Source organism: Zootoca vivipara, chromosome 4 (assembly GCF_965207765.1).
Source record: "Zootoca vivipara chromosome 4, rZooViv2.hap1.1, whole genome shotgun sequence".
NCBI classification, from domain to species: domain Eukaryota; kingdom Metazoa; phylum Chordata; class Lepidosauria; order Squamata; family Lacertidae; genus Zootoca; species Zootoca vivipara.
This window is the reverse complement of record NC_142587.1, coordinates 72,138,568-72,157,348: the sequence shown is the minus strand read 5'-3', so window position 1 is coordinate 72,157,348 and position 18,781 is coordinate 72,138,568. Positions and strand designations below refer to the sequence as shown.

At 43.5% G+C, this 18,781-nt stretch overlaps 1 protein-coding gene across 4 annotated transcripts; it reads right to left on the bottom strand.

Moving 5' to 3' along the window:
- Positions 1 to 2,710: 2,710 nt before the first annotated feature.
- Positions 2,711 to 18,624, bottom strand: SLC35A5 (solute carrier family 35 member A5). 4 transcript variants are annotated; one of them, XM_035115027.3, is made up of 7 exons: positions 18,143 to 18,624; positions 16,136 to 16,288; positions 15,432 to 15,530; positions 14,409 to 14,542; positions 9,764 to 9,831; positions 8,066 to 8,855; positions 2,711 to 5,574 (listed from the first exon to the last, which is right to left on the bottom strand). In XM_035115027.3, exons 2-7 carry the CDS (start codon positions 16,263 to 16,265, stop codon positions 5,506 to 5,508), a joined length of 1,290 nt encoding a protein of 429 aa, XP_034970918.2. In that variant the 5' UTR covers positions 16,266 to 16,288; positions 18,143 to 18,624; the 3' UTR covers positions 2,711 to 5,505. The 4 variants fall into 4 exon arrangements, with proteins under 4 accessions (XP_034970918.2, XP_034970919.2, XP_088524905.1 ...); XM_035115028.3 differs by having other exon boundaries at positions 4,868 to 5,574; positions 18,134 to 18,279; XM_088668779.1 differs by lacking the exons at positions 15,432 to 15,530; positions 16,136 to 16,288; positions 18,143 to 18,624 and adding an exon at positions 13,177 to 13,224 and having other exon boundaries at positions 4,868 to 5,574; positions 14,409 to 14,497.
- Positions 18,625 to 18,781: the final 157 nt, after the last annotated feature.

Genomic DNA, 18,781 nt, shown 5'->3' with positions numbered 1-18,781 from the left:
GAAAGCACTAAAAGTAAACTGCACAACAGTAGTCCAAGCTCTAACTCTTTTGGTGGGTTTTATTTTTTATTTTTTTTGTTACTAGGAGTTTCCTTTGCAAAGCAAGCTACCTACAGTGGTACATTGGTTCCCAAACGGCTTAGCTGACAAACAAATTGGCTCCTGAACGCCGCAAACCCGGAAGTAGGTGTTCTGGTTTGTGAACGTTTTCCGGAAGCCGGCCATCTGTTTTGGCTGTCGGCATTGTTTCCAGAGCCAATCAGCCAATCATAAGCTGCATCTTGTTTGGGAACATTTTGGAAGTCGAACAGACTTCTAGAACGGATTGAGTTTGAGAACCAAAGTACCACTGTAGTATTAATTAAAATAAGCACCTAGAATCTTTATCTGGAAATATTTTTAACAAAATCAAATTTCACACAAGCCAAACAAAGCAGAGTTTCCTCTTTCCTAGGGCAAAACTACATGTCACACTGACAAAAATGTGCTTTCTCAACATGTCTGCATTTAATATGAATGGAGGAGCAGGGGGGCACATATGAAGGGGACTGACTGAAAAGCAGGAGAAACTTAAGCCTTCCAGCACCTCCCCAAAATTATCCTAGGTAGTTTTTTTGCTGCAGCTTGGTTTCTTTCCAATCATGGCAACAAAAGTACTCTATCCCACCCCACATAGCCCACCCCACATAGCCGTGCAGGGATTTGCAGGGGAGATTTGGGCACAGGAAAGGTTAAGCATCACCCTCTCACTTGGCAATTTTCTATTACCATGAAACCTCTGGTCCTATATTAGTATTCTTAGAGAAATATTTGTTTTCCCTGTGTTGTATTATTCTTGGCTAATAGGGGGCTGTTATAAAATGTGGGTTGGTCTACAGGTTAAGCTGTTTTTCAGTATTTTTCCTTTCTTTGGGCTGTGTCCTGGATTGAAATAAAGGGACAACTAAGGAGGGTGGCGCTGTGGGTTAAACCACAGAGCCTAGGGCTTGCCAATCAGAAGGTCGGCGGTTTGAATCCCCGCAATGGGGTGAGCTCCCATTGCTCGGTACCAACTCCTGCCAACCTAGCAGTTCAAAAGTACATCAAAGTGCAATTAGATAAATAGGTACTGCTCCGGCGGGAAGGTAAACAGCATTTCCGTGTGCTGCTCTGGTTCGCCAGAAGCGGCTTAGTCATGCTGGCCACATGACCTGGAAGCTGTACGCCGGCTCCCTCGGCCAATAACACGAGATGAGTGCCACAACCCCAGAGTCGGTCACGACTGGACCTAATGGTCAGGGGTTCCTTTACCTTTAAGGGCATTCTTTGTTTGGGCAAGTCGCCACAGGCTTTACTCCTCTTTTGCCCCAGAAGATTCCAGAGTAGTAGTAGTAGTAGTAGTAGTAATTTATTTATACCCCACCCATCTGGCTGAGTTTCCCCGGCCACTCTGGGCGGCTTCCAACAGAACAGAACATTAAAATAAAATACAATAATCGATTAAACATTAAAAGCTTCCCTAAACAGGGCTGCCTTCAGATGTCTTCTAAAAGTCTGGTAGTTGTTTTTCTCTTTGCCATCTGGTGGGAGGGCGTTCCACAGGGCAGGTGCCACTACCGAGAAGGCCCTCTGCCTGGTTCCCTGTAACTTGGCTTCTCGTAGTGAGGGAACCACCAGAAGGCCTTCAGCACTGGACCTCAGTGTCCGGGCAGAATGATGGGGGTGGAGACGCTCCTTCAAGTATACTGGACGGAGGCCGTTTAGGGCTTTAAAGGTCAGCACCAACACTTTGAATTGTGCTCGGAAACGTACTGGGAGCCAATGTAGGTCTTTCAAGACCGGTGTTATGTGGTCTTGGCGGCCGCTCCCAGTCACCAGTCTAGCTGCCGCATTCTGGATTAGTTGTAGTTTCCGGGTCACCTTCAAAGGTAGCCCCACATAGAGCGCATTGCAGTAGTCCAAGCGAGAGAGAACTAGAGCATGCACCACTCTGGTGAGACAGTCTGTGGGCAGGTAGGGTCTCAGCCTGAGTACCAGATGGAGCTGACAGACAGCTACCCTGGACACAGAATTGACCTGCGCCTCCATGGGCAGCTGTGAGTCCAGAATGAGTATCCAAGGTATTAATAATACCTTGGATAAAGTGGATACCCAACTTGTGAGTTGCATGCAATTTGTGGATCAATTTGATGTGGTTCACAAAACTCCATTAACAGAACAGTCCGTATTCATACGCAGTTACTGGCAGCATATATACCCATTCATATTATTAAAGATAAAGGGACCCCTGACCATTAGGTCCAGTCGTGACCGACTCTGGGGTTGCACGCTCATCTCGCATTATTGGCTGAGGGAGCCGGCGTACAGCTTCCAGGTCATGTGGCCAGCATGACAAACCCGCTTCTGGCGAACCAGAGCAGCACACAGAAACGCCATTTACCTTCCCGCTGTAGCGGTTCCTATTTATCTACTTGCACTTTTGATATGCTTTCCTAGGTTGGCAGGAGCTGGGACCGAGCAACGGGAGCTCACCCCGTCACAGGGATTCGAACCGCCGACCTTCTGATCAGCAAGCCCTAGGCTCTGTGGTTTAACCCACAGCGCCACCTGCGTCCCTATTCATGTTATTACCACTTTGTAAAAAATAACCTTAGGATTTCTGCTTCATCATCCATAAATGTCTTCTTTCCTCATGTATCTTCTAGCCTTACAAACACACAAAAATCCAAGATCCATTTATGCTGTAGTTTATTTGGCCATGTGGGCTGTAAAACAATGGAAACACCACAAAGAGGTCCCACATTTTGGTTAACACCAGGCACTATAACGGATTCAGGCAGAGTTCCTTAATGAATGCACTTGAATAGCAACATCGAAAGAGTGGACACCAGGAAGCTCCTGTTCTGTTACACTAGCAAACAATGGAACAGATGTCTTACTAGCAAGGCTATCCCAAATGCAAATGAGGAGCTAAAGCACAATCAAAACCACTGTCCGCATAAACCACACCTGCTTCAAAGCTACTCTTGGGAACAATTAACTCCTTATTTCAAACTCTGTTCAAATAAATAAGCCAGGTTCAAAGGAATGCTCCATTTAGACTTGTTCCAATATACTTCTGAGTTCTAGGAGTGTCATAAAACAGTCTGAGAAACCCACAGAGGCTGCACCTTTCCATCAACAGACACAAAAATGAGTTGTTATCTGTGCAATAAGAAGAAGAAGCTTATATGATCAGATCACCACTTCCTGGAGCATTTATCTACTTCTGCAAGATAGGTGCCTGTATTTCTGCCCATCCCACTGCTTTGTTGCTGGGTTTGTTTGTTTTTTTGGCAAGTAGGGACTTGGCCTGGAAGTGTAAAACTGAAGCTGTGACAGTTCAAGTATTACCAAGATTTTCAAATTATATTGTAGCCCCCTACCAACCAAAAATACAAGAGAAAAGAAATCAGAAACACTTGACCTCCTCACCCCATTTCTAGTCATACTATTTCCTTTATACACAGTCTCATCCCTGATTGAACCCTAGTTAAATTACAAAACATGCATTTCCTTGAATCATACTTAAGAAAAGGGTTGCAGGCATTGTTAAAAGTTCTAAGCCTACATCCATAACATTGTTCTTTGTTACTTTTTATTTTATCCTTCAGATTTTTGTCCCTGTGCTGCACTTTTACACAGTTGTAGTACACAGAAAAGTTGTACTGTACACAGAGACAGGCATTAAAGAGGACAAGAGATAAAACTAAGGGACAAAAGGCAGAGTGGGCACTTATTCCCAAATCAAATATGGAGAGGCACTGCAGCTTGCCATTTCAAGTGGCAAGAATAGGCCAGCAAATGCACAAGTTGATTTCATCTGTGTGCAGCCCTTTTACACGAGCTGTGAAACAAACCAGGAAGTTTCAGTTAATATATCATCTTCCTGATACATTCAAACTAGGAAAATATAGTTAGTGACTTCTAAAGAAGAAAGGATACGAAACCATAGTTTAAAGTTGGCTTTGGAATCCTGGCTGATTTGGAAACTGTTAACTATAGTCAGTGAGATGGAATCGTCATGGGAAATGATGATTAAGTGCACTTTCCTGGTTTGTTTCACAGCTCGTGTAAAAGGGCTGCACACAGATGAAATCAACTTGTGCATACCCTGTGCTCCTTTTTTCCTTTCAATATATTTTTATTTTTGCAATAACAAACACATACATTTAGAACACATACTTTCCATTTTACAAATCAACACAAATGCAAATCAATACCGGCACAAGTACAAATGAATACTGATACTCCGCCGAGCCTGTGACTTCCTTCCATCACTACTCTTGGTTTTACATTCAAAACTCAGTTTACTGCTTTCCTAGGACCATCTCTGGCCATTATGTATACTATAAGCCTCTCCTATTTAAGGTCAGAGACTCTAAGCTTTGAATTAATATATTACAACTGCATCCACCCCTGAACCCCACTTCACACAGTACCAGAGGTATCCAATGCTACTCCTATCTAAGAGCAGAACCACTGAAATGAATGGCTATGACTAGTTTTATGTCCAGTAATTTCAGTGGGTCTACTCCGGGTAGGACTAGCACTGTGGACAGCCCAATACTTTAAAGCTGCTCCTGTAAAGCAGTTTAAATATACATCTAAAAGCATAGTTGTGCGTCTGACAAATGCACTTCTTCAACTGTGCAAATCACAGAAATGTGTGCCAGGAACCGTCAGTGGCAACAGCATACACACATGGTGGTCAAGACACATTTGACATTGTTTCAAGTACCCCTGAAATATGAGTAAATCCTTAGATGTTGGTGGCATACAATTGCGAATAGTTTGACAGCTCGTGTCTCCAGAATACTGTAAGATGAACAGCCTCTATGGCTCCATCTATTGATTCTTCATTTACTGTACATTTGCTCTGAACCAAGGTACCTCGGTTAACTTCAGTAGCATTAATGCTTTCTTACATTCATGTGAAAGAACCAAGTGAGAAAGTTCCAAGTGATGCTTCCAGTTCTACGTCTCTTCATCCAAAGCATTCTGAACTAGCAACCATTGCCGACCGCTCTCTTTCTGCAGGAATTATTCACTCTCGTGAACTACAGAAGTCAAGGACATAAGAGCAGCTGTGCTGGATCAGACCAAAAGAGCAGCATCCCACTTCTCACCGTGGCCAACCTGATGACTATGAGAAGCCCATGAACAGGACATGAAGGCTGCTAATCCCCAACAACAGGTATTCAGAGGCATCTGTATTTGATCCTGGAGTCCTCATTAAGAGCCAACTATGGCATTATCCTCATCCTCTATGAATAGGTCCCTTCCCTTGTCAAGATCCCTTCACAGTAGTTAATATATTACCTTGCACAGCTTTATGAAAACACAATTTAAAATCCCACCTTAGCGAAAAAGAAAGAAGAAACTTCCACCTGTTGGTCATGGTCCGAACCTCCCCACCACTCCCCAGAGTAAAACTTCATTTTCTTAAATAAGAATGTCTCTGTACTTCAAAAATCCAAAGCCAGGCTATAAGGCCTCTTCTTCTGAATCATGGTCACTGTCTTGCTTCGTAAGTCTCTCAAGTTCTTCTCCATCCTACAGAAAGGGGAAAGAGAGCAAAAAGGCAACATTTGTTTATGCTTGGTTAACATTTTCAATTGATAATAAACAACGTTTTAAAGTAAGCACTAAATATTTCAGCTTTGTGAAGTGACAGCAATTTATAGAATATTCTTGTTACAGGTCCCACAATCATGGGCTTCACTTGACCTGGGTATATTTTGGAACTGCTGCAAGATCTTTTCATTTCAGCTGGGGGTTTTTATGGCCAAGAACCAAGGGTGGGTGACTGGGGAAAAGAGAGAGAACTCCAGAGTTAGCAGACTGGTTTTATAGGATAATTCATATGTATCTATGTCGAGGCTGGAGAACCTTGGGCCTGCAGGCCTCATGCTGTCCTTCAAGGCCTCTCTATCCAGTCCTTGGGACTCTCTCCAGGTCACATTCCTCCCCAAGCCACACTTCTTACTGGCCTGCCTCTGCACTCTCCTTGAGAGCTTTTGCCTGGCTGGAATGTGTCCTTGAGCTGCAATAATGCCTTGTTTGCCAGGAAGGAAATATGTGGGTCTAGAACAGGCATCCCCAAACATCGGCCCTCCAGATGTTTTGGACTACAATTACCATCTTCCCTGACCACTGGTCCTGTTAGCTAGGGATCATGGGAGTTGTAGGCCAAAACATCTGGAGGGCCGCAGTTTGGGGATGCCTGGTCTAGAAACCCCTGGCTTTTGCATGGCTTGATTGAAGCCTACTGTACAAAGGCAAGAGCCACACCTGCTGCTCCACCCACTTGGTGCCTCTGGTCATGCCCACCCCTGGTATGGGGCCTCCAGAAGGTTGCCCAGGACAGACTGTGGCTCTTGGGGTGATCAGTGTCCCCCACCTTCACCTGTGCGCATTATATGGCATAAAGGCCCTTTGCTAGTGCCAAAAGCTATGCTTCAGTGTGTCTCTTTCGAAGCATGTTCTTTCCCAAGTCACTATAAAATCATGTTCTGAACTATCCATTCATCGTAGTTCAAGTTAATCCCCCTAGGATGAATCAGATTAAATGCTGAAACAAATATTTACTGGACTAGGACACAAAAAGTCCAGGTGCCTAGTCATCCAAATATGTGGTGCTGGCTCTATGGATGCCTATGAATTAAGAACACTTCATGAGCCTAAAATATCTATAAATATTTGTTGTTACAAGCCATTTATTAAGAATTAGGAGCTGAACTGCAAGTAGGAAGGCTGAATGGAAACAGGCAGCAGGTGGCAGCTCAAGCAGCAGCCTGTGAAGGTTGCATAGCAAAACTTTACTGCCATCCTGAGCAAATAATCAGAGTGAAGATCATGCAAGGTCAGTTGTAACAAATGGTTACTTTGAAACAATCAAGTGAAAGTGATAAAACCGAGCAGCTGGGTTTTAATTCTCTTTTGGATGCTAAGGCTGCAATTCTATGCATGCTGACCTCAATAAATACAGTGGGAAATACATCTGAGTGCACCCTGGAGCACGGATCCTACATATTTTCCACGTGTCCTACCACGCCTATCTTAGATCTCTACTGAAACTTTTGCTCTCGTATGTATTAATAGGTAAGACTGTTTACTCCTCTCTTTTTGTATCAATTGAATAATATTTTTATGGGCTACTGCTGATGAATTTAACATGCACTGATATATCCAGAATTTGATTTCAGCAACAGGACAATAAAATTTTACTGTATTCCATATTATTCTGCTAAGGTACCACACAGATGCATCCAGCAGGAGCAGGACAAGCTCTGACTTGACAGTCATGAAACAATTTGTTAATGGAAACATTTAATCACCTGCACAGGTTTGGGGGAGCTGCATCTGCGAACCAAACCCAGCAGAAATCCAAGATCCTGTTTATGGATGCAGATGTGAAAGCTCCCTCTTCCTATACGTCTTCCAAGTTATCACTGTAAAGCAGTCATCCCCAAACTGCGGCCCTCCAGATGTTTTGGCCTACAACTCCCATGATCCCTAGCTAACAGGACCAGTGGTCAGGGATGATAGGAATTGCAGTCCAAAACATCTGGAGGACCAAAGTTTGGGGATGCCAAGCTTGCAGAAATGTTACCTAAGAGCAGCTTTAACTGTCAACAGCGCCCTCTGGTGCCCACCTGCACAAAGAAGCGGCTATAATTCAACACCGCACTAAGCCCATGGAAATCAATAGCCGTAAGCACAGTTAACTTTGGGTCAGATTGCCTGCTTACTGCCAGCACATTTTGTCACTTCTCGTCTCTACAGATGTCTATTACAATGACACCAAGCCAACATTCTTGGGTGGCTGGGAAATGTCTACAATGGCATCAGGTGCCTCACAAAGGCATGGGTTTACAGCACTGCAAGCAAGTGAAGCAGAGCCCCTCATTTGCAAAGGGGTAGACCTGCAGCTTAACCACTGAGGCCTAAACCTCTGCTTATGTCAAAACAACTACAGTGGTGGCGGGATGGCATCAGCCGGCCCACTCAATGGACTCAAAACAAACCCCTTCCCAAGCCGTACCCCATTGGAGCGCTCCCAGGGCCCTCCACCGACTTTGCTCCTCTCCCACTGAGCGGTGTACTCCACGCATCGAGGGCTGCTGGAATGGTAGATGAATATGGACAAGAGCACCACAGGAGCTTGCAGGAAGAACTCCAGGGAAGGCTTGAAGTCAAAAACAAAGAGAGACACCGTGGTGATGATCACGGTGGTGACCTGGGCAGACAGGACGTGAAACATGTTGTCTCGGAACTTCAAGATGAAAGCCACAGAGAGCCCCAGGAAGGCAGTGACAAAAATAAGGGCGACGGAGAACGCATTGTGGCCATAGAAGAACCCACAGTGTTCTATCCTGCGCCTGTTTTCGGGGCGCAAGCTCAGAATCAGGGCGTTGAACATGGCTCCGAAGAGGTACAGCTTGGTGTTCTGTACAAAGATGTTTTCACTGAACTGGCCTCCTTCTTTCAATATCTTTTCATTGTAGATGTTGGCCAGGGCAGAGATGAAGCACTGCACCAGTATGAGCAGGTGTCCTAGCCCAAAGGGAATGGTTCTCAGGGCTCCAGTAGCAGCAGTGATGTTCCAGCTTAAGCTGGGTAAAAGCCACGTTCTCGAGCAGTTCTCGCTTCCCGAGCACTCTTCCTCCAGGCTGGCATACTGCAGGCAGCTGTTAGAGTGGCTGAAATAGATGTCGTGATGGAACCCATGCATGGCCAAGGTATGCTTGTGGCTTCCTGTCCCGACCGTCAGGGCGACAATAGACAGGAACAAAATCAGCAGGGACGCCCACTGCACCCAGGAGAGTTGCCGCCTGTATGTAGACAAAAAGAGACCCTCAGTGTATACAGACAGGTACGAAGCAACCCAGCAAGTCAATCCCAAACGGAACAAGTCGTGGGTAGAAATATGCTGCCCGTCTTCTTTGCCGAGGTAGCTGCACGGATAAGATCTCTTCTCGGCTCCCTAAAGTAACATTCTCAATGCTACAATACATAAACCAGGAGAGAGAAAACTGCAGGTATGCTGTACTGAAGGACCTGGATTGCAATCAGCAGTTTAAAACACACATCTCTCCCACCTAATATAAAGACTGAATTATTTTGTATTTGTTGAAACTGTATGAAGGTGGACATAAGGATGTCAGGGAATCCATCCCTATCTAGAATATGGCTCAACTAGAATATCATGACAAGACTACTAAAGCCATCATTTCGGGGACTCTAAATGCAAGTCAACACAAAAGGGCTACCTGAAACACTGAGGACTATCTCTTACAGCCTGGGTAAATGCAAGCCAGAAACTCTGCCATTGGTGCAAACAGCACTCAAAATCCTGAAGGAAACTGAATACATAGGACAGGAGGCTTAACGGTGCTTGGCTTCAAATTAATCTGTGATGTTGGTGATGGAATTTGTACCTGCTGCATAGGCTTATTAAAAGTCCAGTCCTAAGCAAGTTGACTCAAATGAAATTCTGTCTCATTCATTGGGACCAAAGCACGTGTCTTTTGCAAAGCAAAAGAACCAAGCTCAGTCAGCATCAATAGCATGCTCATTAATACATAAAGACATAATACATTACTGAATTTATTTTGACTTGCTTTAACATTTCAAACACCTTTATACTCTTGTTTATAACTGATTTAAAGAGATATTGGCGAATTCTAATACCAACACTAGAAAGAAAGACTAATGAAAACATGCTTCCATTGCTACTTACTTCAGCACAATTCTGAACAGGAGAGCAGTTGTTATAATGACAAAATTTGAGAAAAGCACAGCCATGGCCTAGAGAAAAAGAAATTGAGGAGCAATGTTACAGCCTAGCAATGGAATAACCACCAGTCTGCAATGCCCTTTTATCAGGAAGGTCAGCACCAATCTTTACAACATAACTGAGGCTTCTTAGTCCAAACATAACTTGCAACGGCAAAAAGAACATCTAAAAACCTTCTCATCCGACTTAAGAACAGCTGAGAACTTGTTCTGAAAAACTTTTTGTCCTGCTCTTTGTCTTATAAACCCCAGGGCAGTTTTTGTATTTTAGAATTTCTGTTTTTTTGGAAGCCGCCCAGAGTGGCTGGGGGAACCCGGCCAGATGGGCGGGGTATAAATAATATATTATTATTATTATTATTATTATTATTATTATTATTATTATTATTATGTTAAAAGATGAGACAATTGACAAAAAGGCGTAACATACAGTGTTTTTCATTCCATAAGACGCACTTTTTCCCTCCTAAAAAGTAAGAGGAAATGTCTGTGCGTCTTATGGAGCGAGTGCGTGGTCCCTGGAGCCGAATTGCCCAGGGGCTAAAGGCAGATCATGCTTTTTTTTAAAGAAAAAAAGAAAGAGCTAAAGGCTAACAAGAGGGAATGAGCCTGTTGAAAGGAATCCGCTCAGCAGCTGATTGCAAGAGATTGGGGAGGGAGATAAGAGAGCTAGCTCCCTTCCCGGCCCCTCCTGGCCCCTTGCCTAGGCCTCAATTGTTGTCTGCAGAGGGAGACACGTGACTGGCTGATTGGATTATCTGTCTGGAAACTGTAGAAATGGGTCCCTTTCCTAGAGAAGCTGCAGAACTGTGAGTTGAATCCCATAAAAACAGGATTTTTTTCCCTTTGCAAGGAAACTCAGCAACTTTGAGCTGATCCTTAAAAATGGAGCTTTCCCCCTTTGCAAAAATGATGCACAACTCTGAGCTGGACCCCCCCCCCAAAAAGGGGGCTTTTCCTTTTTGCAAAAAAGCTGCACAACTTTGAGCTGATCCTAAAAAAAATGGAGCTTTCCCCCTTTGCAAAAGAAGCTTCCTCAAATATTTAATTGGGGGGGGGGCCGCAAAGGCACCTAGGCCTCTAGGACCCTGATGGCGAACCTATGACACGCGTGTCAGCAGTGACACGCAGAGCCATTTTCAGTGACACGCAGAAGGGGCGTCAAACAACTGATGTCAGAGGCAGGCAGCAGCAGAAGCAGGGAGAGGCGCCGCTCCTAACCGCGGCTAGCAAGCCTGTCCCACTTGCTTTGCTGCGAGCCGGGCAGTGGGTGAAGAAAGGGTTAACTTTCAGGGAAGGAAATCAATTGTCCCCTCCCCCCCACAATAAAGCTCCTTGAAATTAACCCACTGCGCTCTCCCAAAGCAAGCAAAAGCGCCTCACAGCTTATCTTGGGGCTGAAGCAGGGATCCCAGCAGCCCGATCTCACTACCATCGCAGCGCTTTCCCTCCGCTTGCTTTGCCCTCGCTCTCTCTCCCCCCTCCCCTTCCTTCCTTTCTTTTCCCCTTCCTTCTCTCTCTCTCACCCACCCACCCCTTCCTTTCCTCCTTTCCTCCTTCCTTCCTTCTCTCTCTTCCCGTCTCTTGCCCCCCCCCCCGCCCTAGTTTTGATGCTGGTATTACCTTCCTCCTTCTCTCGTAGCTAAGTATTGGCTTGGTAGCTGTTGTGAGAGAAGCTCAGTGTGTGGGGTGTGTGTGTTAATTTTTATTATTGCTCTGCAGTCTTTGCCCTATCTCCGCAGAATATTGTGTGCTGGCTGCTTGCTTTCGTTGGAGAACAGAGCACATGGCCAGTCGCTGTCTCGTCTACTGCCTCTTTTGTTTACTGGGGGATTCCCTGCCTGGGGGGATTCCTTGCCAGCAGTTGCCCTGTTCTCTGGGTCATTGCTGGGGGTGGGGGTGGGAGTGTTGGAGCTATTGAGGAACGCTAGTATTTCAGCCTCCTTTATTTTTTTACTCCTACAACTTTTAAGCAACTGTGCACATATTCAGAACTGGCAATTCATTGGGAAGAGGGTCTCTCCACCTTGTTAATTTCTAAGTTGCTATTGGAGTTTAAGTTGATTTTGGTTTTTTCCTAACCTTGAAGCATCTTTTTTTTTCCTCCCCTTTAGCTATACTTTTTACCGTTTAAAATTTTTCTTCCCATAATTTTGTTACCATTACAGTATTATTCTTACTTTTACTTTTTAACTTCATTAAAAGAAAAAACCCTATTATCTAAAACTATTATCACCCCATCTCCCACTTGTAAGATATAGACTCCCCCCCTTCATTTTATACACCAAATCCCCCCCTTTTCTCATCTCCTCCTTATCATCCTCACCTACCCCACGTCTCACCCCCCCTCCCATTTTTGTCACTGTTGTTTGACTGCTGGTTGGCCTGCCTTTAAATTGAAACCTGCTTGTCTGACTGTTTTTGAGAGGGGAGCCTTTTCCCTCCCCCTTCCCCCCTTTTCTTTTAAAAAATAAATAAATTAAAATACTGCGGTAGAAGGCTGGGTGGAACAAAGCCGGGAAGCTGTTAAAAATCTGGGAGACTGAAGCAGGAGACCGTGGTGGGCGCAAAAAAAAAGCACAAGGGGAAGAGGGGGTCAACCCCAATGCATTTTAAACCTCCTCTCAAGGAGTGGGAGTGAGGGGAGAGGTGGGCTGAAGAGGGCCACGAGGAGGCACAGGCCCAACCTGTGGAGGAAGGCCTGAGCCCAGAGTCCCACTGGGAAAGAGCTCTGGGTTTTGCCTTATTTTTTCCCCTTTTTAAATATTTTTTAATTTTTTTAAAAAAAGTTAAATAATTAGTTTTTGGTTTATTAAATACAGTTATATATTACAATTATACATTTTTGTTATTTAAACTATAAATATCATGAAATTATGGTTTTTTTCTCGAAGTGACACACCACCCGAGTTATGCTCATTTTTTTGGTCGAATTTTGATACACCAAGCTCAAAAGGTTGCCCATCACTGCTCTAGGAGTTGGTTGCTATGCCTAGGACAATTCAAGAAAGCAAAATATTTTTTTCTTGTTTTCCTCCTCTAAAAACTAGGTGCGTCCTATGGTCAGGTGCGTCCTATGGAGCGAAAAATATGGTGCTATATAAGCAGAAGTGTGATGTTTGTGCCAATGTGCTTCCCCACCTCCTTTCACTATCTTCTTGCATCATGGTTATTTGAAACCATAATTTCCTCTTACACCTGAGACGGAAAACTATGGTTTCATGTTGTCTCATTTTGAATATTTATAGAGTGTTTTTGACAGTAAGTTCTCCAAGTGGTTTACATAGTACAAGTGTGGCTCTTTAGAAGGAGTTAGCACATTTTTGATTGCTAAGAACTGGAAACTACAAACATTACCAACGATTGACGACTGGCAGATGAAGATGATGGAATTTATGGAATTGGCTGAGATGACCGGAAGAATCCGCAACCAGGGAGAGGAGGCGATGGAGGAAGAATGGAAAGATTTTAAACTGTATCTAAAAAAACATGCTAAAGTAATTTATTAGATCAGAAATTAAGTGGTAAATAGACTGTGGAATTTGTGAATATGTTATATCAAAGAAAGAAAATAAGATTTTATAAGGTGATTAATTTGGTATAGAATTTGCTAAATACAAATGTGCTAAAGAACCACAGGAAGGGGAACCCGAGGAGGTCCCAATATACAATGTGAAGAGATATAAGATTTTGTGTTTTATATGTATTTGTCTTTTTCTTGTTCTTGTTTTTTCTGTTTTATTCTTTTTCGTATTATTGTTGTATTTTTGAAAATCGTAATAAAATATTTATATATATATATATATATATATATATATATATATATATGAAGGAGTTAGCACATTGTTTCTCAAACTTTGGTCTCCAGCTATTGTTGCACTACAACTCCCATCAGCCCTGACCACTGGTCCTGCTAGCAAGGGATGATGAAAGTTGTAGTCCAACAACAGCTGGAGATCCAGGGTTTTTTTGGGGGGGGGATGTGTTAGCACGATGCTTATTTCCAACCCAATGAACCACTGTTACGTTTGAACCAGTCTTACCCTTTCTAGAACATTGCTCTTTTCCTTATGACTAATATATCATATGGAATTTTTTCACCATGGCTCAATTAAATGAGGAAGATAGCCCATCCTTGAACTTGTAGGTTTGAAAGACATGCTACTGTCCCCATTTAAAAACAAAAACAAACCTAGGTTATACATACCCTTTGAACCTGCCCTGTAGCGCTGGGTCATAACTGGGCACAATACTCCAGATAAGACTGGTGTCAATTCCCTTAAGATGAATTACTAGCTATTAGATCTTGCATACAAGTTTTTGTTAAACCAAGTGAAAAACACATTTCCTTATCCATCCCTTCCTGTACTGTAGCTCTGGCAGAGCCTACCCTAAGCATCCAGTTCAGCTACTGAGATATTGTTAGTTCATCTCAACAGGTTAAACAGTGAAAAAAGAGGTTCCCTGCAGTCTCGTTGACTTGACCATAACTTGGTACAAGTTAATAGTAAGTATGGTATGGGGCACATTCTCTGTTTAAAAAAACCTTGAGCATAAAGCACACATTGAATTTCTAAAGTGTTACTTACTGGCTGGAGATAGGACAAGACATAGAAGACAATCAGGTTATCCAGAAAATAGAGAAAGGCAGGAATTGACCACTTAATGTAGCTATTCAATTGCCTCCATGAGCTGCAGCCAAATCCACTATGAGAATAACCTCCTAAAAAAGGAGTAAATAGGGAAGAAAGGGGGGAAATCAGATAAACATTTGCTTCATATCTACACCAGGGTTTTGACTAAATGCTTGCAGTCATGTTCTTTGAAATCCAGTCTCTAGTCACTGGGTTCTTGATCTTGCTAAGATTGATTTCCCGATGTGCTAAAGGCATTTAAATGGCAACCACATATATTTAGCATTTTGAGGCGTTTGTGTGAAATAGCTTGCCTCAGGGAAAAGGCTACTTTGCAAGTGTTCTCTCTGTTGTGGCAATCTTCAAGTTTTTCAAAGAACTGTTTCAAACAAACCTTCACCCAAAAATGACTCCACGTGAAAAGTCACAATGTATGCACTTTTATCATATGATGAAACATGAATTCGGCCCAGAAGGCAAGTAATAGCTTTGAATGCTACACAGCTTTAAAGGGGAATTAGTAGAATTCATGAAGAATAGGTTTATCAATGGCTTTATAGAACTCCTAAGTTCAAAGGCAGCATGTGACTAACTACTAATGGTAAGAGGGCTGCCTTATACAAAGTCAAACCATTGGTTCATCAAGCTCATTATTGTTCACACTGACTAGTTATGCCACTCCATGATTTTATACAGCAGGCATTCCCAGTCCTACCTGCCGATGCCAGGAACTGAACATAGAACCATCTGCATGCAAAACAGATCCCACACCACTTGAGCTGGAACACTTCCCAAAACAGTACTTTTCAGCAGAGCAACACTGCATCATCACAGATCCATATTTTGTGAGTACAGACAATGCAAGACAGATTCATCTTATAGCTGCCTAAATTCCACTGATACATAGCAAGCAACTACCGGTAGGGAGGACATTTTTGCAGCTAAATATTGTGTAAGAACCCAACCGTAACAGCTTACCTTTCCTGGTGACCCAGAGTGCCATTACCAGACAGAGCACCAGCTTAACTAATTCCGAGCACACATTCACAGTTGCAGGAAGATAATCATACTGGTTATCTGAGAAAACAGAGGGTATACAGTATGTTACAAATATCTACACTGAAGAACAAAAAAACTAACAACAGGCAGCTGCAACACAGATGCAGATGTAGGATTTGGAACACCAGCAACTGCTGCCTTCATTTTTATGCAGCCACCAAGTTTTCAGGCCATACAGCTGTGAAGAATGCATGAAAATATTCATGCTGCTGCTGTTAGAAAGCTTGGTAGATTTTAAAAAAGGGCTCTGAGGTTCAAGGGGCAAGGCTTCTGTATTCTACACATTGCCCTGCCTCCCCCAAATCACTATTACCATGCATCTCATGCTCTTTTACCGTTTTCCTCACAAGGAGCTGGTAAATATATCAAGTGACATAAAAGAAATGCTGGTCGTTCTGCTTGATGTCACAGAAAAGTTATCTGACTACACAGAAGGCTTATTACAACTGGTCTTCATGGCTTTGAAGAAAGAAAGCAGATTGCCAGGTAATTCTGATTAAAAAATCAGGACTATTTACATTCCCTGATAATATTGTAGCCTCGTGCTAGTAGAGAGCATGAAAACAGACAGCATGCTGATCAACCATGTTGTTATCCGTATAGAATTAAATATTCAAGCATACCTTCATTGGCAGAGTATTTCATTAGAAGAATACGACTTGATCCCAAGGTAATAAAGGTACCTCCTAGAAGGAATGTATACATGGCTGGCTTGGCCGACCGAGCAGGCTGACTACAGCACCTGGACTCCATTCCACTGCCTTGTTGTCAGTGCCCTTTGAACAGCAAAGCAAAAAAACTTATCAAGTAGATCCTTTCAGAAAAACAGCAGCATACGTTTTATTACTATTGAACATTATAGCACCCAATAGGCTAATAGTGCTTTGCTTTACGTAACCTGCATGAAATTGTGTTTTTTCCGTACATGCTTGAACAATATTCTGGAGGCCCTAATGTAATCTTCTTGCATTGCTATTCTAAATAAAACTATTAAAGTGCCTGCAGAACTGAATGGCGCACACATTCTAAACTAAGATCCTAAGAACATAAGAAGAGCTTCCTGGAACAGGCCAATGGCCCATTTGGTCCAGCATCCTTTCCCACAGTGGGAAGCCCCTAGCAGGACCTGAGAGTAACAGCACTCTTTCCACTTGTGATTCCCAGGAACTGGTGCATACTGCCTTTGAGAGCAGAGGCAGGAGATAGCCATTCTCTCTAGTAGTCATTATTAGCCTTATTCTCCATGTATTTGTCTAATCCTCTTTCAAAGCTATCCATGTTGGTGGCATCACCCTATCTTCTGGGAATCAATTTCATAGTTTAACTATGTGCTCTGTGAAAACAAATGCTTTTTTTTGGCCAGTCCTGAATCTTCCAACGTTCACCTTCACTGGATATGTCAGGGTTCAGGTCTTACAGGAGGAGAGTAACTCCTACCCACCCACGCTTCATCCCATAGAAGGTTTATTAAGAAACTTCCCTTGTCTCAGCTGAATAAGCTGAAAGCATCTGAAGCATTTTGAGACAAGAGCTCCAAATTATGCAATAATAATTTAAAGAGTATGAAAAGTTTAGAATTTTTCCTTCTTCTATGTAAGTAATGTTTTATTTTGTGCATAGCTGCCAAGTTTTCCCTTTTCTCGCGAGGAAGCCTATTCAGCATAAGGGAAAATCCCTGTAAAAAAGGGATAACTTGGCAGCTATGATTTTGTGATTGACAAAATCAACAATACAAACGCACACAACAGCCCACCTAAGCATTTGTAAATCATTTGCAAATAAACAAAATTGGACAATAAAAACATAGGTGTAGCAAAAGGGTATTTTTCTCTGCCCCTCCCACCTTCTTCCCTGGCTAGCAAGAGTGGCAGGGCTCTGGAAGTGGCATCAGCTATGTTATACCCCAAACAATTGCATTTTGCATAGGAAGAAAGGGAAACTCAACACAATATTTTAACAGATATAACTCTGCGTCCTCCAAATTCCCGCTGTTGTTCTCCATTTCTCCCTCTTGCACACAGTTGTGTATTTCCTCCTGAAAACTAAGCTGAAATCAAAACTGCAACATCGGACCGATTGTTTCATGAATTGATTGAAATGAACAAATTGGCCAATCTTGTGCAAGTATGTGTAATAGAATAATGTGTAATTATCCTTTATATAGCACAGGTCAAGTGTTGAAAGAGCTTTAGATACCCTATCTCTGTTATCCGTACAACCTTCTAACAAGGATTGGTGTTATTATCAACGTATTGCAAAGAGTTTGTCGGGTAGGCCTTTTATAAGCAGTCCAACACATAGTTTCTGGCATAGCTTTCTCTTCAATTGAGGAAAATCTTCACCTGTTACATTTTTGTATATGTAGCTGCTGTTAAAGGCACAGAAGACAAGCCAGCAGCCTCAACAGGCATCTTGAGGCTACAGGAAATCACAGCTTCCCTCCCCCGAATGATTATTATGTTTTTATATGTGTTGGAAGCCGCCCAGAGTGGCTGGGGCAACCCAGCCAAATGGGCGGGTATGAATAATAATAATTTATTATTATTATTATTATTATTATTATTATTATTCTGCAGCTGCGGTGAGATTTGAACTCAGGACCCTGGGTCTTCCTAGCCCACCTCTCGCACCTTCAGCCTCCCAGAGGTGTCGTTGTCTGACAGCTGATGCTTTTCTCCCTTCATACATCCCTTTCCTCGCCGACTCCAGCCTCTGGCCGCTCGCCCCTGACGCACGCGCACAGAGCGCTCACCCGCCGCCACTTCCTGTTCGATCACCTGACACGAGCGACGTCGGAGAGGGAGGTGGTGCCATAGAGAAAGGAAAGTGTAGAGTAGCACACATATTGAGGGGGACGGAATAGGGCAATACCGTTTTGGGGGGGGAGGGGCGATATTATTGATTCCTCCTAATAAAGGTATTGCCCCACTGTGGGTTTTAAAACACACCAAAGCTGCTGTATGTATTGGGACCGAGAGCGTCAATTGAGGTGCTACCGACGTGTGTGACCTGACAAAGGGAAGAAATAAAGTAGTCCGACTCTTTTTTCCGATCTCTACGGGCGACTGTCTCCGCCCGCAGCCGGGAACCTTTTCTTCCCCGCCCCCTCTTCGCGCAGGCGCAAGAGATACCTTTCAGGGCGCGGGAGAAGGGCCGGGCTCTGCTTCTGCCTCAGAACAGGAGGGAGGAGGAGGAGGAAGTGTGTTGAGCGAATCCCGTGTCCAGGGGCCCCCCTCACGTGATTCCCTCCTCCGACCCTCATTGGAGGC

Bases quoted from the DNA above. Each gene is read 5' to 3' on its own strand.
- SLC35A5 (XM_035115027.3), bottom strand. From the start codon at position 16,265: ATGGAGTCCAGGTGCTGTAGTCAGCCTGCTCGGTCGGCCAAGCCAGCC. The intron at 15,531-16,135 runs GTATGCTTGAAT...CTGTTTTCTCAG, and splicing joins GAAATACTCTGCCAATGAAG to ATAACCAGTATGATTATCTT. The intron at 8,856-9,763 runs GTAAGTAGCAAT...GTCTACATACAG, and splicing joins CTGTTCAGAATTGTGCTGAA to GCGGCAACTCTCCTGGGTGC.